This window comes from Oncorhynchus gorbuscha, linkage group LG16, assembly GCF_021184085.1.
Source record: "Oncorhynchus gorbuscha isolate QuinsamMale2020 ecotype Even-year linkage group LG16, OgorEven_v1.0, whole genome shotgun sequence".
NCBI classification, from domain to species: Eukaryota; Metazoa; Chordata; class Actinopteri; order Salmoniformes; family Salmonidae; genus Oncorhynchus; species Oncorhynchus gorbuscha.
Window position 1 is genome coordinate 8,197,767 of NC_060188.1, and position 19,273 is coordinate 8,217,039.

Here is a 19,273-nt window from a genome sequence, read left to right on the forward strand (position 1 = left end):
TGGTTGTAGGGTCCACACGTTGCAATTGTCTTAAAACAAGTGAACAAGGACAGTCAACAAGGAACCAACTAACATCAAGGCGGTGGCCCGTTCCTGTAGGTTCATGCTCTACAACATCCGCAGAGTACGACCCTGCCTCACACAGGAAGCGGCGCAGGTCCTAATCCAGGCACTTGTCATCTCCCGTCTGGATTACTGCAACTCGCTGTTGGCTGGGCTCCCTGCCTGTGCCATTAAACCCCTTCAACTCATCCAGAACGCCGCAGCCCGTCTGGTGTTCAACCTTCCCAAGTTCTCTCACGTCACCCCGCTCCTCCGTTCTCTCCACTGGCTTCCAGTTGAAGCTCGCATCCGCTACAAGACCATGGTGCTTGCCTACGGAGCTGTGAGGGGAACGGCACCTCAGTACCTCCAGGCTCTGATCAGGCCCTACACCCAAACAAGGGCACTGCGTTCATCCACCTCTGGCCTGCTCGCCTCCCTACCACTGAGGAAGTACAGCTCCCGCTCAGCCCAGTCAAAACTGTTCGCTGCCCTGGCCCCCCAATGGTGGAACAAACTCCCTCACGACGCCAGGACAGCGGAGTCAATCACCACCTTCCGGAGACACCTGAAACCCCACCTCTTTAAGGAATACCTAGGATAGGTTAAGTAATCCCTCTCACCCCACCCCCCCTAAGTTTTAGATGCACTATTGTAAGTGACTGTCCCACTGGATGTCATAAGGTGAATGCACCAATTTGTAAGTCGCTCTGGATAAGAGCGTCTGCTAAATGACTTAAATGTAATGTAAATGAACCTTTAATAAAACGATTCACAAACCAGACAAGGCTTTATTTTACACCATTGGCATTTCAACCTACAAGGTTTCACTTTGGGTTTACTTATTTGGCAGGAAAAAAATCCAGAAAAACAAGGCAATAACAAATGATTAACCAGATTAATTTGGTGTAACATGGCCTCTCGTCATGTTCAGTTGCTTTAAGGGTTTCTTCCATGAAACAGGTTGTATCCATTCAGTCAGTTGAGTTCAGTAGTCCACACACCGTAACAATGTTCCTGAAGTTGTGGGTATACTAAAAAAAAGAAAAGAGCTGGTAAGGTGGGTACAACATGACCAATTGTATTAGATACGTCAGTCGACAAGAATAGTTGATAGCTACGCCCAGGAGTCAAGTTCCAAGTTGTCACGTGCACAGGTACAGTAAAATGCTTAACTTGCAAGCCCTTCCCAGTATTCAGTCAATATTACATTTACATTTAAGTCATCAAAAGAGTACAAGTTAAAAGCCAGGAGAAAAAAAAGGAACATGTAAGCTGTATACAGGGTCAGTCCCAGACTTACAATGTGCAGGGATACCTGATTAGTTGAGGTAGATATGTACATGTAGGCATAGATTAGGAGAAAGTGACTGGTAGCAGGACAGATCATAATAGGAAACAATATGGCAGCAGCATAAGTGGTGGGTGTGTGTAAGAGTGTCATGATGTTCAGGGAAAACTCTTGGTCCTACTGACATGAAACCCAGTCTCACCATTCTACTAGCTCTGCACCAATGATGTCATGGATGTGGTACTTGATCTGGAATTTAACCTGTGAGTTGGTCTGCCTCTCCTCCAGTTCTGCCTTTAAGACTTCATTATATTTGGACTTCTTAACCATGCCCAGCACAGCTTTACGACCTGGGTCAGGGGGAGGAAGATAGTAAACAGTCAACACTCCATTAGCAAAGTAGTGCTAATTACTTCTTTGTTTGGTAGCTGACCCTGTATTAGGTACTTGGTGAATCTGCCAGAGTTGGGGATGGAGAGCCACCAGCTGCCAGCGTCCCTCACAGTCAGAACCCCCGACTTCACCAGTTGCCTGGGTGGGAAATAGCACAAGTTATTAGTGACTCATTTACAATGGAGCAAATGCATCCAAGCAGAGACTTTCAGATACATGAAAAGGATAAGATGCAGCATAGATGACCACCCTCTCAAACATAAAAAAATATATATCTCACACACAGTGCCGGTTTCTTGGACAGAGATCAAGCCTAGACCAGGACTGAAAATCATGTATAATAGAGAATCTCCATTGACATAGCCTTTTAGCCCAGGACTGGGCTTAATCTGTGTCTGGCAAACAAGCTATAGCATAAACGCATTCATTTACATTTACATTTAAGTCATTTAGCAGACGCTCTTATCCAGAGCGACTTCAAACAAAGACTTTCAATACATGAAGAGACCAAGATTAATAAATAAAAAAGCAATTTCCATCGTACGTTATCTCTGAGTCTGTGAAGAGAAACTCCTTCAGCATTTTGTCTTTATTGAAGCTCAGGTCATTGCAGGAGGGCAGCACTTTCTCCAGGAATTTATCCACTGTGCCCCGTGTCCCTCTCCCCTCCTCCCCAGCCAGGACTTTAGCCTTGTAGTCTGCAGCGAACACCAACCCAAAGGCCTCGGCGTCAAAGCCCAGCTGGAACATCAACAGCTCCCCCTGTTCCCTCAAGTCACTCTAACAAAGAGATGATGAAAATGAAGATGGATCTACCAAGGCAATGGTCTAAATTGACAACACATTTGAATATTTCTCCAGGACTAGTAGTGTTCTTCAAACCCAGTCCTGGAGACCAACAAAGTGTTGAGGTTTTTGTTAGTGCCCAGTACAGTGTCATCCGGGTTTGGCCGGTGTAGGCCGTCATTGTAAATAAGAATTTGTTCTTAACTGACTTGCCTAGTTAAATAAAGGTAAAAAAAATAAAATAATAATAACACATTTGATTGAGACCACCCGGATTGAAGAACACTGCTCCAGCAATATTCATTGCGCTTACAAGCTGCCTGTCCACTTGGGTCCTATCATTGTGTATGCTGTAGAGTTGGTGTTTTAGGACAATTTGTGGAAGGGCGTCATTGAAGAGTTTGCGTGGGAATAATGTCATAAGGTCCTGCAGGGTGGCTTTGACGTCCAGTGGTCCCGCTGGGGAAAGAAAGGGACAAGAAAGGAGACGGACAACAAGTCAAACACTGACACATTTAGTTAGATAGCTACATTTAAGTTTGAGGAAAAGCACCTTCTCCATTCTTGACAGCTCCAAACTGCTTCTCATTGCCAACTCTTCGTTTGTTCACTTTAAACGTGTCTGATATAAGGGCCCGTTTTCGGTTCATAACTGAGAGGCATGAAAACATTAACAATTAACATTAACAATCGTTGTGGAGTGCTAACGTTAGTGGCTAGCTACAGTAGCTAGTTGTTATTATGAAGACAGACAGCAGCATGCTAACGTTAAAATAAACGAGCTTCTAGCCATTTGTCTACTACGGTAAACTTTATAATAACGGTACTATTACGAAATATTGGTTCGTTTTCCATAAGTATATTCACTAGCAATAAAATGAATGTCCATACCTGGCTTAAAGTAGTAAGCATTTCTGTAGCAACTCTTGGTCAAACAAGATTTCCCAATCGTTTAAACACACCGGACAAAATTATTATGTCAGAATGACAAGACAGCACCCGACTCCGAAACATACCGCCACCTATCCGTCAGGATCAACTGTTACACATCCTGCAAAACAGAAGTAACGTTAGCTAGCTAGCTAATAAGACGGTGGTGAGTAAATTCACATTTTGCAAAATGAGTTGCATCTGCGTTGCTTGATCAAAACATAGAAAGTAGCATGCATAACATAATGTATCATGCATGCAGTTTATTGTGTTGAAGGAAACTGCTACTAAAGTTAATACCATTGTGCATTTACTGTTAGCTAGCTAACTAGCTCGCTAGCCATGCATTTGCAATGCTGAAGTTACATTGACTGGAGGGTAGTCTATTTTTTTATTTTTTTTATCTGTTATTACGTCTGATGTAACATATTACAGTATTTATGTAACAACCAATACAGTGATATTACCTATCTAGTCCACATAACTACCTAATTTAGTTACGCGTGCTTTCAGCCAGTCATACGAGACAGCAGTGGCAGAAGCCGAAGGTTTGGGTCCGGTGTCTATGTTATTGCTGCATACTGTATGCTAGTTAGCTAGCCAGCCTACTTCTGTGGTTTGCATCCCAAAGGAGAGCGATGTCTAAACATTTTCTAGAAAGACTGCAGTCTCCATTAATAAATAGGAAGAAGCAATGTGATTGACCCATTCTGTCTCTCCATCTATCCATCCTGTTCTTCCAGATCAGTTAAAGGTCCAATGCAGACATTATTTTTTTATTTTTTTTTATTTAAAAAAGTCTATCAAATCATTTGGGTAACAATCAAGTACATTACAGGGATTGTTTTGAATTCAAATAAAAAATAAACTAAAATAGCTTATTACCAAAGAGCAATTTCTCAAACAAGAATGTTGCTAGGAGTGGGGAGGGGAAAACCAACCTCTTGGCAGAGAGGTTTGGAACTTCTTCTTCTTCTGTGGGTTTTATGGCAGACTAGAACACCGAAAGTTGTTTTGCCGCCACCAACTGGATGGGTTGAAAAACCAAGGAAAACACCAAAACCATACATGACATCGAAAACTAACTTAATCCACCCAAATAAAAATAGTACATTGACAAAAACAAAACAAAACTTGGCCAGGCCAAACACGACTCCAACACCATCATTAAGTTTGCTGATGACACAACGGTGGTAGGCCTGATCACAGACAACAACGAGACAGCCTATAGGGAGGAGCAAGCACGCCCTCATTCTCATTGACGGGGCTGTAGTGGAGCAGGTTGAGAGCTTCAAGTTCCTTGGTGACCACATCACCAACAAACTAACATGGTCCAAGCACACCAAGACAGTCGTGATGAGGGCACGACAAAACCTATTCCCCCTCAGGAGGCTGAAAAGATTTGGCATGGGTTATCAGATCCTCAAAAGGTTCTACTGCTGCACCATCGAGAGCATCATGACTGGTTGCATCACTGCCTGGTATGGCAACTGCTCTGCCTACGACCGCAAGGCACTACAGAGTGTAGTGCGAATGTCCCAGTACATCACTGGGGCCAAGATTTCTGCCATCCAGGACCTCTATACCAGGCGGTGTCAAAGGAAGGCCCAAAAAATTGTCAGACTCCAGCCACCCTAGTCATTGACTATTCTCTCTGCTACTGCAGGGCAAGCGGTACCGGAGCGCCAAGTCTAGGTCTAAGAGGCTTCAAAACAGCTTTCACCCCCAAGCCATAAGTCTCCTGAACAACTAATCAAATGCCTACCCAGACTATTTGCATCAGAGTCTCTGGTGGCACAGCTGGCGCTGCAGTACAGCGCGCTTAACCACTGCACCACCCGGGAGGCCTTATTTCTTATTCTTATCCATATTTTTTAACTGCATTGTTGGTTAGGGGCTTGTAAGAAAGCATTTCACTGTAAGGTTGAATTCGGTGCTCGTGACTAATAACATTTTATTTGACTTCCTTCCTTCAAATCTCAATATCTCCCTTCACAGGCTCTAGGGCCTGAGAGGGTGGTACAGCTTGTGACAATACTCCATCCTCCGCTGAGAAATGTTTCAATCCCAGGAACCGCTCCGCCGCATCCACAATGATATCTATTTTCCTGGACTTTCTCTCCACCTTGGCACTACCATTAATCACCATAGCTATAAAGGCCACAAAGTCCACCTTCTTAACCTTCTAAATATTTGGGTCCTGCTGGTGAAAGTCAACCGCTGCAACCTGCAGTGAAGGCCTATCCACCACCATGGCGACGAGCACCATTCGAACACTCAACCATTTTAACAGCTGCTGCATATGAAATGCTCTAGACAGCCCTGACTTTGGCCACCTCATTCTCCTTCTTCCTTGTCGGGCATTCCAATGACCTTGCTTCATGGTTCCTACCACAATTGCAACATTTTCATCACTTTTAAAACACATTACATGATTTTTTACACAACTTGAACATCTCGTCTTCTCCCTTCTGAAAACACTTGAAACATGTCCAAAAGCTTTACAGTGATCAGACTGCATTGTTCTTGGGATAAATACTCTGACTCTGTAGTTTATATACCCCAACTGCACTTGAGTAGGGAGAGACTCCACAAAAGAACAAATAGACTCTTCACCTTTTCATCATTCACCACACAATTCATCCGACGTGCATCGACTTCCCACGAGACGCCAGATATTACCCCCTTGAGGGGTGCCCTGTTCTAAGAGACACACACAACATGTCAAACTTATCAACTTGGGTGAGACGCAACACACAATGCCAACACAAAGGATTTGAAAGGAAACAATCAAGATGACCTGAAAGTGCAGACTTTCAGCTTTAATTTGAGGGTATTTACATCCAAATCGGGTGAACGGTGGAGGAATTACAGCACTTTGTAGGTGGTCCCCCCCATTTTAGGGGCTCAAAAGTAATTGGACAAACTAACAATAATAAATTAAATTGTGAGTTTTAATACTTGGTTGCAAATGACTGCCTGAAGTCTGGAACACATAGACATAACCAGATGCTGGGTTTCTTTCCTGGTGATGCTCTGCCAGGCCTTTACTGCAGCTATCTTCAGTTGCTGCTTGTTCTTGAGGCGTTTTGCCTTCAGCAAGTGAAATGCATGCTCAATTGGAATCAGGTCAGGTGATTGACTTGGCCATTGCAGAACATTCCACTTCTTTGCCTTAAAAAAGTATTGGGTTGCTTATTCAGTATGCTTTGGGTCATTGTCCATCTGCACTGTGAAGCACCATCCAATGGTTTTGAAGCATTTGGCCGAATCTGAGCAGATAATATAGCCCTAAACACTTCAGAATTCATCCTGCTGCTTTTGTCAGCAGTCAGATTATCAATAAATTCAGGGGAACCAGTTCCATTGGCAGCCATACATGCCCACGCCATAACACTGCATTCACCATGCTTCACAGATGAGGTGGTATGCTTCGAATCATGAGCAGTTCCTTCCCTTCTCCATGCTCTTCTCTTGCCATCATTCTGGTGCAAGTTGATTTTTGTCTCATCTGTCCATAGGATGTTGTTCCAGAACTGTACAGGCTTTTTTAGATGTTGTTTGGAAAACTCTAATCTGGTCTTCCAGATGGTTTTACATCTTGAAGACCGTGTATTTACTCTGGTGTTCTCTTGATTGTTGACTCTGACACAGATATGCCTACCTGCTGGAGGGTGTTCTTGATCTGGCCAACTGTTGTGAAGGGTTTTCTTCACCAGGGAAATAATTATTCTGTTATCCACCACAGTTGTTTTCCATAGTTTTTCTGGCCTTTTGGTGTTCCTGAGCTCACCAGTGCGTTCTTTCTTTTAAAGAATGTACCAAATAGATGATTCGGCCACACCTAATGTTTTTGCTATCTCTCTGATGGGTTTGTTTAGATTTTTCAGCCTAAGGATGGCTTGCTTCACTGGCAGTGACAGCTCTTTGGACTTCATATTGAGGGTTAACAGCAATAGATTCCAAATGCAAATGACACACCAGAAATAAACTCTAAACCTTTTATCTGCTTACTTGTAAATTAACTAATGAGGGGAAAACACACCTGGCCATGGAACAGCCAAGCAGCCAATTGTCCAATTACTTTTGGTCCCTTAAAAAGGGGGGGGGGCACATATAAAAAGTGTTGTAATTCCAACACCGTTCACCCGTTTTGGATGTAAATACCCTCAAATGAAAGCTCATATTCATTATTTAATTTCAACTACAATATGCTGTGGTAGACAGCTAGAATAACAATAATACCTTGGTCAATGTCTAAATATTTATGGACCTGACTGTATCAAATGGATTCTTCAAGATTAGTAATCCGATCAGCTGCTCGTCATTAACAAACCGCACTCCTACAAGATAAGAAGGGTCATTCTCAGCCCTATCTTGCTCCATTTTCCATTATTTTGGACAATATTCAAATTGTCCTTGATTCTACCGCCATTAGATTCCCAATCCACATCAGTGTGTCTGCTTCCGCCATCCTTCCTCCTGTCAGCAATCTAAGCCAACCTCGTCTGTTTTTCTCCAGGTTTGGAACTCCCTTTTTTATTTGTCTATTAATTCATCTACACCAGGCAGGCTAAAACTCCATCCCACCTAAATAGACTGACATTTCAGGCAGTCTTTTCAAACAGCTAAAAGGGCATTATCATTTTTTAATTTCACACACTTCAAAGTGTGGCAATATGTTAAAAAAAACACAGGAAAGTCACATTTGGACTGCTTTGGGCTTTTAATTAGGAGTAGTATACAAAAAGGAAAGATTGGAAGAGATTGAGTCAGACACTGACTATTCGATTGTAATTTGAATGATTATTAACTAGATATATTTGTCTCTTCCTAGATCACCATGGACCAACGCCACCAGTCCCACCACAGACCCCAACATCCAAACTCCAATCACCACGACAACCACCAGTCAACATTCAAGAGAGACATGGATGACAGTGGGAGAGGCCATTTCCAACACAAGCGCTTCAGACCCGGTCAGAACCATCACCCGGCTGGCCCTTCAACACCCCCATCTAGCCCCCCAACCCAGAGCCTGAGCATACAACGACAGCTGTACGAGAGAGACTTCCCCTTATACAAACAGCCTGTGGAGGTGGGACATTTCTCCCTGGACTCTGAGCGCAGGTTTTTCAATGATGCCCGGCAGCTGCGTTACTACGTGGAGCCGGAGAAGAGTTGTCCTAACTTCGACTTGAGGGACGGGTACAGGGGCCGCTTCGTCAAGAGGGACGACAGGGTGAAGGAGAAACTGGACCACATCCTCAGATGGATCCTGGCAAACAGGTCCAAGCTGCAGTCGAAGGACACAGCTGCTTCTTCTTCCCCATGGTAAGCACCACTAGTGTCAGTTTAAGAGATGTTATTTTGATTGATACATTATTCATCAATAGCAACACCTTTCTGTCTAGTTATACAGATATATGCCCACTAATTGTCAGTCATCAAGGCCTTAAACATTTCAGAATGGGATCAGTTGTGATGGACACAATATTCAATATACACACACACAATATCCTCAGTCAATTCTGTGATTCCTAGTCACAAGGAATGACTGTGACTATATTAACCTGTGTGTTCTGACAGACATGTATTCTTTGATCAACCTCTCCTACCAGTGCATTAGGTGTAGACATTGTGACATGGCGCGGCCACCTAACCAAGCTGTTGACCACGCCTTATGAGACCCGGGAGGGCTGGCTGCTGGCTGTGACCAGGATGGGGGGGACACTGTACATCAGTGAGGTGGAGACGGAGGCTGCACGCCGGGACCGGGAGAACCGCACCGAGAGACACGAGGAGATGATGTACTGGGGGTACAAATTTGAACAGTACACCTGTGCAGGTAGAGGATGGCTTATTGTATTCCTCTTTTGCTGTACGCACTGAGTTGTTACAGTACCTTGCAAAATTATTCATCCCACTTGGCATTTTTCCCCCTTGGCATTATTTTGTTTCATTACAACCTGTAATTTAAATGGATTTTTATTTGGATTTCATGTAATGGACATGCACAAAATAGTCAAAAATTATGAATTGTAATGAAAAAAAGCGGTGCGTGCATATGTATTCACCTCCTTTGCTATGAAGCCCCTAAATAAGATCTGGTGCAACCAATTACCTTCAGAAGTTACATTATTAGTAAAATAAAGTCCACCTGTGTACAATCTAAGTGACACATTATCTGTTGCATGATCTCAGTATATATACACCTGTTCTGAAGGGCCCCAGAGTCTACAACACCACTAAGCAAGGGGCACCATAAAGACCAAGGAGCATGCCAAACAGGTCAGGGACAAAGTTGTGGAGAAGTACAGATCAGGGTTGGGTTATAAAAAAGTTCAAAAACTTTGAACATCGCATGGAGCACCATTAAAATATATATATACTATTAAGATATATACCAAGAGAGGGCCGCCCACCCAAACACAACACACGGACCAGGCAAGGAGGGCATTAATCAGAGAGGCAACAAAGAGACCAAAGATAACCCTGAAGGAGCTGCAAAGCTCCACAGCGGAGATTGGAGTATCTGGCCATAGGACCACTTTAAGCCGTACACTCCACAGAGCTGGGCTTTACGGAAAAGTGGCCAGAAAAAATAGATTGCTTAAGAAAAATATAAGCCAACACGTTTGGTGTTCACCAAAAGGCATGTGGGAGACTCCCCAGACATATGTCCTTCTGTAGCTCAGTTGGTAGAGCATGGCGCGTGTAACGCCAGGGTAGTGGGTTCGATTCCCGCGACCACCCATACGTAGAATGTATGCACACATGACTGTAAGTCGCTTTGGATAAAAGCGTCTGCTAAATGGCATATATTATTATTATTATATGGAAGAAGGTACTCTGGTCAGATGAGACTAAAATGTAGCTTTTTTGCCATCAAGGAAAACGCGATGTCTGGCGCAAACCCAACGCCTCTCATCACCCCGAGAACACCATGATGCTGCCACCACGCTTCACTGTGGGGATGTTTTTCATCGGCAGGGACTGGGAAACTGGTCAGAGTTGAAGGAATGAATAAATACAGGGAAATTGTTGAGGGAAACCTGTTTCAGTCTTCAAGAGATTTCAGACTGGAACGGAGGTTCACCTTCCAGCAGGACAATGACCCTAAGAATACTGCTGAAGCAACACTTGAGTGGTTTAAGGGGAAACATTCAAATGTATTAGAATGGCCTATTGAAAGCCCAGACATCAATCCAATTGAGATTCTGTGGTATGACTTAAAGATTGCTGTACACCAGCGGAACCCATTCATGAAGGAGCTGGAGCAGTTTTGCCTTGAAGAATGGGCAAAAATCCCAGTGGCTAGATGTGCCAAGCTTACAGAGACATACCCCAAGAGACTTGCAGCTGTAATTGCTGCAAAAGGTGGCTCTACAAAGTATTGACTTTGGGGGGGGGGGTGAATATTTATGCATGCCCAAGTGGTAGGCATGTTGTGTAAATCAAATGATATACAAACCCCCCAAAAAGTCATTTTAATTCCAGGTTATAAGGCAACAAAATAGTAAAAATAGGGGGTGAATACTTTCGCAAGCCACTGCATGTTGTGGTGGACTTTCAGATGATTGATTGCTGATGGTTTTTATTGATGGTTTAATATCAGTATCACTTGAGATTGGTGTACAGTTCCTGAAAAGCCTACACCCAGAAATGCATAATATTTCTCATACTTGAGATGGTAGTTGGAGGACTTGGATTGTTTTGAAATGTATGTAAACTTCTTTCAGATGACGCCCAGAGTCTTCCAGATCCAGGTGGGGTTGTAAACACCAACGAGGCCTTCTGCACTGTAGTCCAGACCCGGCTAGCCGAGCACAGACTGCTGTTCTCTGGCGAGGTGGACTGTCGGGACAAAGACCCCAAGGCCCCGTCTCCTCCAGCCAACTACATCGAGATGAAGACCTCACTGGAAATCTCCACCCCCAAACAACGCAGCAACTTCCACAGGTAAACTATCCACAGATACACTCTGCACTTGCCCCCTATTATGGAGACGGATTGCACATCTGCATATCTTATATCTCTGGATATCTGCAGTTGGGCAATTCCATGTTAACGGAATTTCACTGAGACTCATATTTTTCTTTAAACTGTATTCCAAGCAAAAGCCATTGATTTCAAAGTTTAACAATCCATAAAACTCTATGCACACTGACTATGTTGAACAATTTACACAATAAAAAAAAACATTTACTTGAAAAATTGTGCAGGTGCAAAGTTATGTAACAGAATTATGGTAAAATCTCTCAGTTTTATTCCGTTACCAAACTTTGTATCTGCACAGTTCTTCCTGTATTTGTAAAATTCTCAGTGTAAATTGTTAAAAGTAGTCTCTGTGCATAGAGTTGTATGGTTTGTTAAACTTTTAAATGTTTTTTGTTAGACATACATTTTAAAGTGAAAAATCTGAGTCTCAGCGTAATTCCGTTACCATGGAATTGCCCAGTAACCAGTTCTTTTGTCACTGTCTGGTAAAGACACATTTTGCTGATGAATATACACAGAATGAAACTGGAACCAAGGCTAGCTCCTCACATCTTCAGTTGGAATATTTTCCCAAGAGAGTTAAAATGTGTGTTTTCTCTTGTGCATGTTCTCCTTCCAGGTTTAAACTACTAAAGTGGTGGGCCCAGTCCTTTCTTCCTGGGGTACCGCGAATCGTAGCTGGTTTCCGTGATCATGACGGAGTGGTTGTGTCTGTGGAGACTTACCACATCTCCAAGATATCTCAGCTTATCAAGGTACGGTTCCAGTTTTATTTTCTTCTGAAAAAGAACATACACATTTTTAACAGGTCTTCTACCAGAAACCCAATAGGTCTGTGTAATATAGGATGCCTATTTTGTGAGTTTAAAAACAATGTGCGTGCTTGTTTGTCCTAAGAGGTTGTCTCTTCTCTCATACAGAATGAAACCAACTGCTGGAAGCCAACTGTCTGCATGAACTTCTGCTGTGAATTCCTGTCCTTTGTGAAGAGTGTGGTCACAGAAGACGATCCAAGGTGATGCTTGATATGGTTAAGATTCTTTTTAAAGTACTTATTTTATTACAGTGCTCATAACCTTTACTTTCTGCTACCATTAAAAAAAGCTTAAGAGAACTTGCTATTGCAGACAGTCAAGAGCTTCCCTAGAAACATTCTGACTCTAGTTAACTATGTTATTTATTTCTGTCAGGGTGGTGCACCTGTTCTCATGGGATCCACACCGAGACGTCACCTATTCCATCCACAGAGACTCTCAGTACTCCTTCCTACCAGACTGGTACGTCAGGGAGATGACCAGTTCAACCAGTCGTGAGACACACCACCACCCACCTCAGACCTGATTCAGAACAAACCTGACAATGGCCCGTATTGACAAAGCAGCTCAGAGTAAGACTGCTGATCTAGAATCAGGTCCCTCATCCTATTCGTTCTGATTTAGTAGGCAAAACGGAGCCTAGATCAGCACTCCTACTCTGATATGCTTTATGCTTACAGGCCAAGGTTTTCACCTTATACCAGTATGGACTTGAAGCATTACTTTAATGCTGAAACCTGTTATTTGATAATGAAGTAGAAACACACCAAGCGCCCTGAAGGAGTAGGCGGGTTCTGACGGGTCGGTTTTTGACGATAAAGAAAGTCATTTTATTCAACTTCCATTTTCCTCCCAAAGTGGCTGAGTTATATAGTGTGGATCAGCATGGACTTTAGCATTCACAAACCAGCTTTTGGGACTTTCTCACAAATGGTGTCCAGGTTTACAGAAGACATATCTTTCCTAATGGTTTGTGGTGTCTTTTTATGTGAAGTATTTACATTTTTCAGCTCATCTCTGATTTGTATTTTTTTTATTTGTTTTTATTACAAATTCTGTGATTTGAATGTAACAGTTGCGGTTTGAAGTGTCTGCTCTGAAACTGTCGAACAATAGTACCATAACAAGATTTAATTTCCCAATCAAACCTTTTTATTATTAACCCCATGGGCATATCAATCACTTATCATGTTCTTTTCTGAAGTACATTCATTAAATTATGCCACAAAAAAAAAAAAAACTTAAGAACATCAATATTGCATAAGCAGTTTTAACCAAAGTGTTCATGGAAACTGTCCAGTGTCAGAATGCATTGTCCTTTGTCCTATAATAAATTACACCTTCATTGAATGACGCATTGACAATGTTGCAGATGGTAGAAAACATCCCAGGTAAAAGTCTGATTCTACAATGCAGTTGTGCTGAATGGAATTAACTAAAAAAACACTATTTGCTCTGTAAAGATGTTAATCTGTCATAGCTTTCATTTATTTCAATGCAATTTACAGAATTATTATTCATTTAAAATCTGCAGGATGCATACTAGTCCCAGAGTTCTCCATGAATTCCAAGGCACATCTTGTCATGTCCTACTGTACGTCCTTAATCATTCCTCAAGTCAGAAGTGGAAATAGACTGTTATAACCACATACAGTGCATTCTGAAATGACTCAGACCCCTTGAATTTTTCCACAGTTTGTTACAGCCTTATTCTAAAATTGATTCAACCCCCCCCCCCCAAGCTACACACACAACCCCACAATGACAAAGCAAAAACAGGTTTAGAAATGTTTGCAAATGTATAACTAATAAAAATAAAAAAACATTTACATAAGTATTCAGACCCTTTACTCAGTACATTGTTGAAGCGCCTTTGGCAGCGATTACAGCCTCAAGTCTTCTTGGGTATGATGCTACAAGCTTGGCACACCTGTATTTAGGGAGTTTCTCCCATCTCTGCAGATCCTCTCAAGCTCGGTCAGGTTGGATGGGGAGGGTTGCTGCACAGCTATTTTCAGGTCTCTCCAGAGATCTTCATGCGGGCTCTGGCTGGGCCACTCGAGGACATTCAGAGACTTGTCTCAAAGCCACTCCTGCATTGTCTTGGCTGTGTGCTTATAGTCATTGTCCTGTTGGAATGTAAACCTTCTACCCAGACTGAGGTCCTGAGCAGGTTTTCATAAAATATCTCTCTGTACTTTGCTCCGTTCATCTTTCCTTTGATCCTGACTAGTCTCCCAGTCCCTGCCACTGAAAAACATCCCCACAGCGTGATGCTGCCACCACCATGCTTCACCGTAGGGATGCCAGATTTCCTCCAGACTGAACTCTTTGGCCTGAATGCGAAGTGTCACATCTTGGTTTCATCAGACCAGAGAATCTTGTTTCTCATGGTCCGAGAATCCTTCAGGTCCCTTTTGGCAAACTCCAAGCAGGCTGTGCCTTTTACTGAGGAGTGGCTACCATCTGGCCACTCTACCATAAAGGCCTGACTGGTGGAGTGCTGCAGAGATGGGAGAACCTTCCAGAAGGACAACCATCTCCACAGAGGAAGTCTGAAGATCTGTCAGAGTGAACATCGGATTCTTGGTCACCTCCCTGACCAAGGCCCTTCTCCCCCGATTGCTCAGTTTGGCCAGAAAGCCAGCTCTAGGAAGAGTCTTGGTGGTTCCAAACTTTTTCCATTTAATAATGTTGGAGGCCACTGTGTTTTTGGGGACCTTCAATGCTGCAGACATTTTTTAGTACCCATCACCAGATCTGTGCCTCAACACAATCCTGTCTCGATGCTCTATGGACAATTCTTTTGACCTGATGGCTTGGTTTTTGCTGACACGCAATGTCAACTGTGGGACCTTAAACAGATGTGTGCCTTTCCAAATCATGTCCAATCAATTGAATTTACCACAGGTGGACTTCAATCAAGTTGTAGAAACATCTCAAGGATGATCAATGGAAACAGGATGCACCTGAGCTCAATTCTGAGTCTCATAGCAAAGGGTCTGAATACTTATGTAAATAAGTTGTTTTAATTTAATACATTTGCAGAAACTTTTAAAAACCTGTTTTCGCTTTGACATTATGGGGTATTGTGTGTAGGTTGAGGGGGACAAAATTAATACATTTTAGAATAAGGCTCCTGATTGGCGCAGCGGTCTGAGGCACTGCATCTCAGTGCTAGAGGTGTCACTACTGACCCTGATTCAGCGGTCTGAGGCACTGCATCTCAGTGCTAGAGGTGTCACTACTGACCCTGGTTCAGCAGTCTGAGGCACTGCATCTCAGTGCTAGAGGTGTCACTACTGACCCTGGTTCAGCGGTCTGAGGCACTGCATCTCAGTGCTAGAGGTGTCACTACTGACCCTGGTTCAGCGGTCTGAGGCACTGCATCTCAGTGCTAGAGGTGTCACTACTGACCCTGGTTCAGCGGTCTGAGGCACTGCATCTCAGTGCAAGAGGCGTCACTGCAGTCCCTGGTTCGTATCCAGGCTGCATCACATTCGGCCGTGATTGTGAGTCCCACAGGGTGGCGTACAATTGGCCCAGCGTCTTCCGGTTTTGGCCGAGGTAGGCCGTCATGGTAAATAAGAATTTGTTCTTAACTGACTTGCCAAGTTAAATAGATTTTTGAAAGGTAACAAAATGTGTAAAGCGTCAGGGGTCTGAATTCTTTCCGAATGCACTGTAAGTCAGGATTTCGGTGCAATAAAGATGTAAAATAGAGAGTTATTATAACTTGTATAATGTATTGCTGTGGAAGACAGTCCGCTTTCTTAGCGCAGGTCACATACTGTTCATATCATTCTGAACATCCAATCTACATACATAGTCTACTGTCTAGGCTAAGCAGTTCACATACTGGTCATATCATTCTGAACATCCAATCTACATACATAGCCTACTGTCTAGGCTAAGCAGTTCACATACTGGTCATATCATTCTGAACATCCAATCTACATACATAGCCTACTGTCTAGGCTAAGCAGGTCACATACTGGTCATATCATTCTGAACATCCAATCTACATACATAGCCTACTGTCTAGGCTAAGCAGGTCACATACTGGTCATATCATTCTGAACATCCAATCTACATACACAGCCTACTGTCTAGGCTAAGCAGGTCACATACTGGTCATATCATTCTGAACATCCAATCTACATACACAGCCTACTGTCTAGGCTAAGGCTAGGTCACATACTGGTCATATCATTCTGAACATCCAATCTACATACACAGCCTACTGTCTAGGCTAAGCAGGTCACATACTGGTCATATCATTCTGAACATCCAATCTACATACACAGCCTACTGTCTAGGCTAAGCAGGTCACATACTGGTCATATCATTCTGAACATCCGATCTACATACACAGCCTACTGTCTAGGCTAAGCAGGTCACATACTGGTCATATCATTCTGAACATCCAATCTACATACATAGCCTACTGTCTAGGCTAAGCAGGTCACATACTGGTCATATCATTCTGAACATCCAATCTACATACATAGTCTACTGTCTAGGCTAAGCAGGTCACATACTGAACATCCAATCTACATATCATTCTGAACATCACATACTGTTCATATCATTCTGAACATAGCCTACTGTCTAGGCTAAGCAGGTCACATACTGGTCATATCATTCTGAACATCCGATCTACATACATAGCCTACTGTCTAGGCTAAGCAGGTCACATACCGGTCATATCATTCTGAACATCCGATCTACATACACAGCCTACTGTCTAGGCTAAGCAGGTCACATACTGGTCATATCATTCTGAACATCCAATCTACATACATAGCCTACTGTCTAGGCTAAGCAGGTCACATACTGGTCATATCATTCTGAACATCCGATCTACATACACAGCCTACTGTCTAGGCTAAGCAAGGCAGCAGATTATGGGTTGTAAATGAACTACTGATTTTAAGACATAATAGATTTGACTACTGATCAGCACGGTCAGTATGTGATGTGTGTCATCCGTCTTTACAGTGCTATCAACAGATCTGGTCCACCACCATCGCTAATTCCTAGGTTTGGAGGCACTTAGCATAAAAAAGTACAGGCTCAAGAAATCCAGTGAACAATGACAACAATGCATGACATTACATAGATTTCAAAATGCTGCAGTGAAATTATAATTATCACTGCCAAATGTACATGTATTGATTCTTCTAGTTGGCCCATTTTCATTTAACTAGTTTAGATTTGAATATAAACCCCTTCATGTTCTGTGCAAGTTAAGTAGACAAGATAGTATACATTTTCTATGCTATGCTTTTCAACTTGGAAAAATGTTGATCCAATCTAGAGATTAAGATTATTTATCTAAATGTAAAACATATTTAAAAGTATTTATCCGATTTCTCTATAGACAGACATTCCTGGCTACAGTTGTGTGAAACACGACATAACACTCATCTTATAATGACACCCTAAATAAATACAAGTAGCCTTTTGTCTTGCAGACATTCTTCTAGGTTAAACTCTTATGGTAAACCAGTATTTTAATAATAACTAGGGCCCAGAGTTGTTCCTTGTTAGGTGGTTGGAGGAAACTTGTTTTAAATAAGAGAAGCATTTAGAAGAATCATTATTGTATTCTGAATTAAATCATAAGACTGAGAAATGGTTGACTGGCTTCATTAAAAGGCAATAAAAGGTAAATATTTCAGCAGTAAAAAATGGGATCCCCTCCTAGTATGTAATTGAAGCAAAGTTTTCTGTCCTGTGCCAATAGTGCGTACCGCAGATGGCCAAGCAGATCAAACATAGGCTATTCAGTACATACAGTTGAAGTCGGAAATTTACATACACTTAGGTTGGAGTCATTAAACTCGTTTCACGCACTCCATACATTTCTGGCAAGTCGGTTAGGACATCTACTTTGCGCATGACACAAGTCATTTATCCAACAATTGTTTGCAGACAGATTGTATCACAATTCCAGTGGGTCAGAAGTTTACATACACGAAGTTGACTGTGCATTTAAACAGCTTGGAAAATACCAGAAAATGTCATGGCTTTAGAAGCTTCTCATAGGCTAATTGACATAATTTGAGTCAATTGGAGGTGTACCTGTGGATGTATTTCAAGGCCAACCTTCAAACTCAGTGCCTCTTTGCTTGACATGGGAAAATCAAAAGAAATCAGCCAAGACCTCAGAAAGAAATTGTAGACCTCCACAAGTCTGGTTCATCTTTGGGAGCAATTTCCAAATGCCCGAAGGTACCAGATTCATCTATACAAACAATAGTACACAATTATAAACACCATGGGACCACGCAACAGTCATACTGCTCAGGAAGGGGACACGTTCTGTCTCCTAGAGATGAACGTATTTTGGTGCAAATCGAAAAGTGAAAATCAATCCCAGAACAGCAGCAAAGGACCTTGTGAAGATGCTGGAGGAAACCGGTACAAAAGTATTTATATCCACAGTAAAAACGAGTCCTATATATCGACTTAACCTGAAAGTCTGCTCCGCACGGCAGAAGCCACTGCTCCAAAACCGACATAAAAAAGCCAGACTACGGTTTGCAACTGCACATAGGGACAAAGATCGTATTTTGTGGAGAATTGTTCTCTGGTCTGATGAAACGAAAATAGAACTGTTTGGCCATAATGACCATTGTTATGTTTGGAAGAGAAAGGGGATGCTTGCAAGCCAAAGAACACCATCCCAACCATGAAGCACAGGGGTGGCAGCATCATGTTGTGGGGGTGCTTTGTTACAGGAGGGACTGGTGCACTTCACAAAATAGATGGCATCATGAGGATGGATAATTATGTGGATATATTGAAGCAACAGCTCAAGACATCAGTCAGGAAGTTTTCCAAATGGACAATGACCCCAGGCATACTTCCAAAATTGTGGCAAAATGGCTTAAGGGCAACAAAGTCAAGGTGTTGGAGTGGCCATCAAAGCCCTGACCTCAATCCTACAGAAAATCTGTGGGCAGAGCTGAAAAAGCAATGTGTGAGCAAGGAGGCCAAATGGGCCAAA

General features: G+C 42.7%; 2 protein-coding genes across 5 annotated transcripts; one reads left to right on the top strand and one right to left on the bottom strand.

The window, feature by feature from the left end:
• Positions 1–819: 819 nt before the first annotated feature.
• On the bottom strand, positions 820–4,087 carry stk19 (serine/threonine kinase 19). 3 transcript variants are annotated; one of them, XM_046305745.1, is made up of 8 exons: positions 3,931–4,087; positions 3,404–3,563; positions 3,066–3,164; positions 2,826–2,971; positions 2,271–2,506; positions 1,767–1,864; positions 1,536–1,683; positions 820–1,076 (listed from the first exon to the last, which is right to left on the bottom strand). In XM_046305745.1, the coding sequence occupies exons 3-8, from the start codon at positions 3,160–3,162 to the stop codon at positions 1,031–1,033; spliced, it is 771 nt and encodes a 256-aa protein (XP_046161701.1). In that variant the 5' UTR covers positions 3,163–3,164; positions 3,404–3,563; positions 3,931–4,087; the 3' UTR covers positions 820–1,030. The 3 variants fall into 3 exon arrangements, with proteins under 3 accessions (XP_046161701.1, XP_046161700.1, XP_046161702.1); XM_046305744.1 differs by having other exon boundaries at positions 3,910–4,078; XM_046305746.1 differs by lacking the exon at positions 3,066–3,164 and having other exon boundaries at positions 3,910–4,078.
• On the top strand, positions 3,519–13,498 carry dxo (decapping exoribonuclease). Of its 2 annotated transcripts, none has more exons than XM_046305742.1 (7): positions 3,519–3,608; positions 8,280–8,776; positions 9,064–9,290; positions 11,185–11,404; positions 12,063–12,198; positions 12,364–12,458; positions 12,634–13,498. In XM_046305742.1, exons 2-7 carry the CDS (start codon positions 8,286–8,288, stop codon positions 12,782–12,784), a joined length of 1,320 nt encoding a protein of 439 aa, XP_046161698.1. In that variant the 5' UTR covers positions 3,519–3,608; positions 8,280–8,285; the 3' UTR covers positions 12,785–13,498. The 2 variants fall into 2 exon arrangements, with proteins under 2 accessions (XP_046161698.1, XP_046161699.1); XM_046305743.1 differs by lacking the exon at positions 3,519–3,608 and adding an exon at positions 7,822–7,964.
• The last annotated feature ends 5,775 nt before the right edge of the window (positions 13,499–19,273 follow it).

What these genes read in the sequence shown, in the direction of transcription:
- stk19 (XM_046305745.1), bottom strand. Translation starts at nt 3,162, where the DNA reads ATGAACCGAAAACGGGCCCTTATATCAGACACGTTTAAAGTGAACAAA. An exon ending in AGCTGTCAAGAATGGAGAAG is followed by an intron (nt 2,972 to 3,065) that starts GTGCTTTTCCTC and finishes TTCTTTCCCCAG; the next exon opens with CGGGACCACTGGACGTCAAA. An exon ending in TTCACAGACTCAGAGATAAC is followed by an intron (nt 1,865 to 2,270) that starts GTACGATGGAAA and finishes TTTCCCACCCAG; the next exon opens with GCAACTGGTGAAGTCGGGGG.
- dxo (XM_046305742.1), top strand. Translation starts at nt 8,286, where the DNA reads ATGGACCAACGCCACCAGTCCCACCACAGACCCCAACATCCAAACTCC. An exon ending in GCTGCTTCTTCTTCCCCATG is followed by an intron (nt 8,777 to 9,063) that starts GTAAGCACCACT and finishes CTCTCCTACCAG; the next exon opens with TGCATTAGGTGTAGACATTG. An exon ending in AGATATCTCAGCTTATCAAG is followed by an intron (nt 12,199 to 12,363) that starts GTACGGTTCCAG and finishes TCTCTCATACAG; the next exon opens with AATGAAACCAACTGCTGGAA.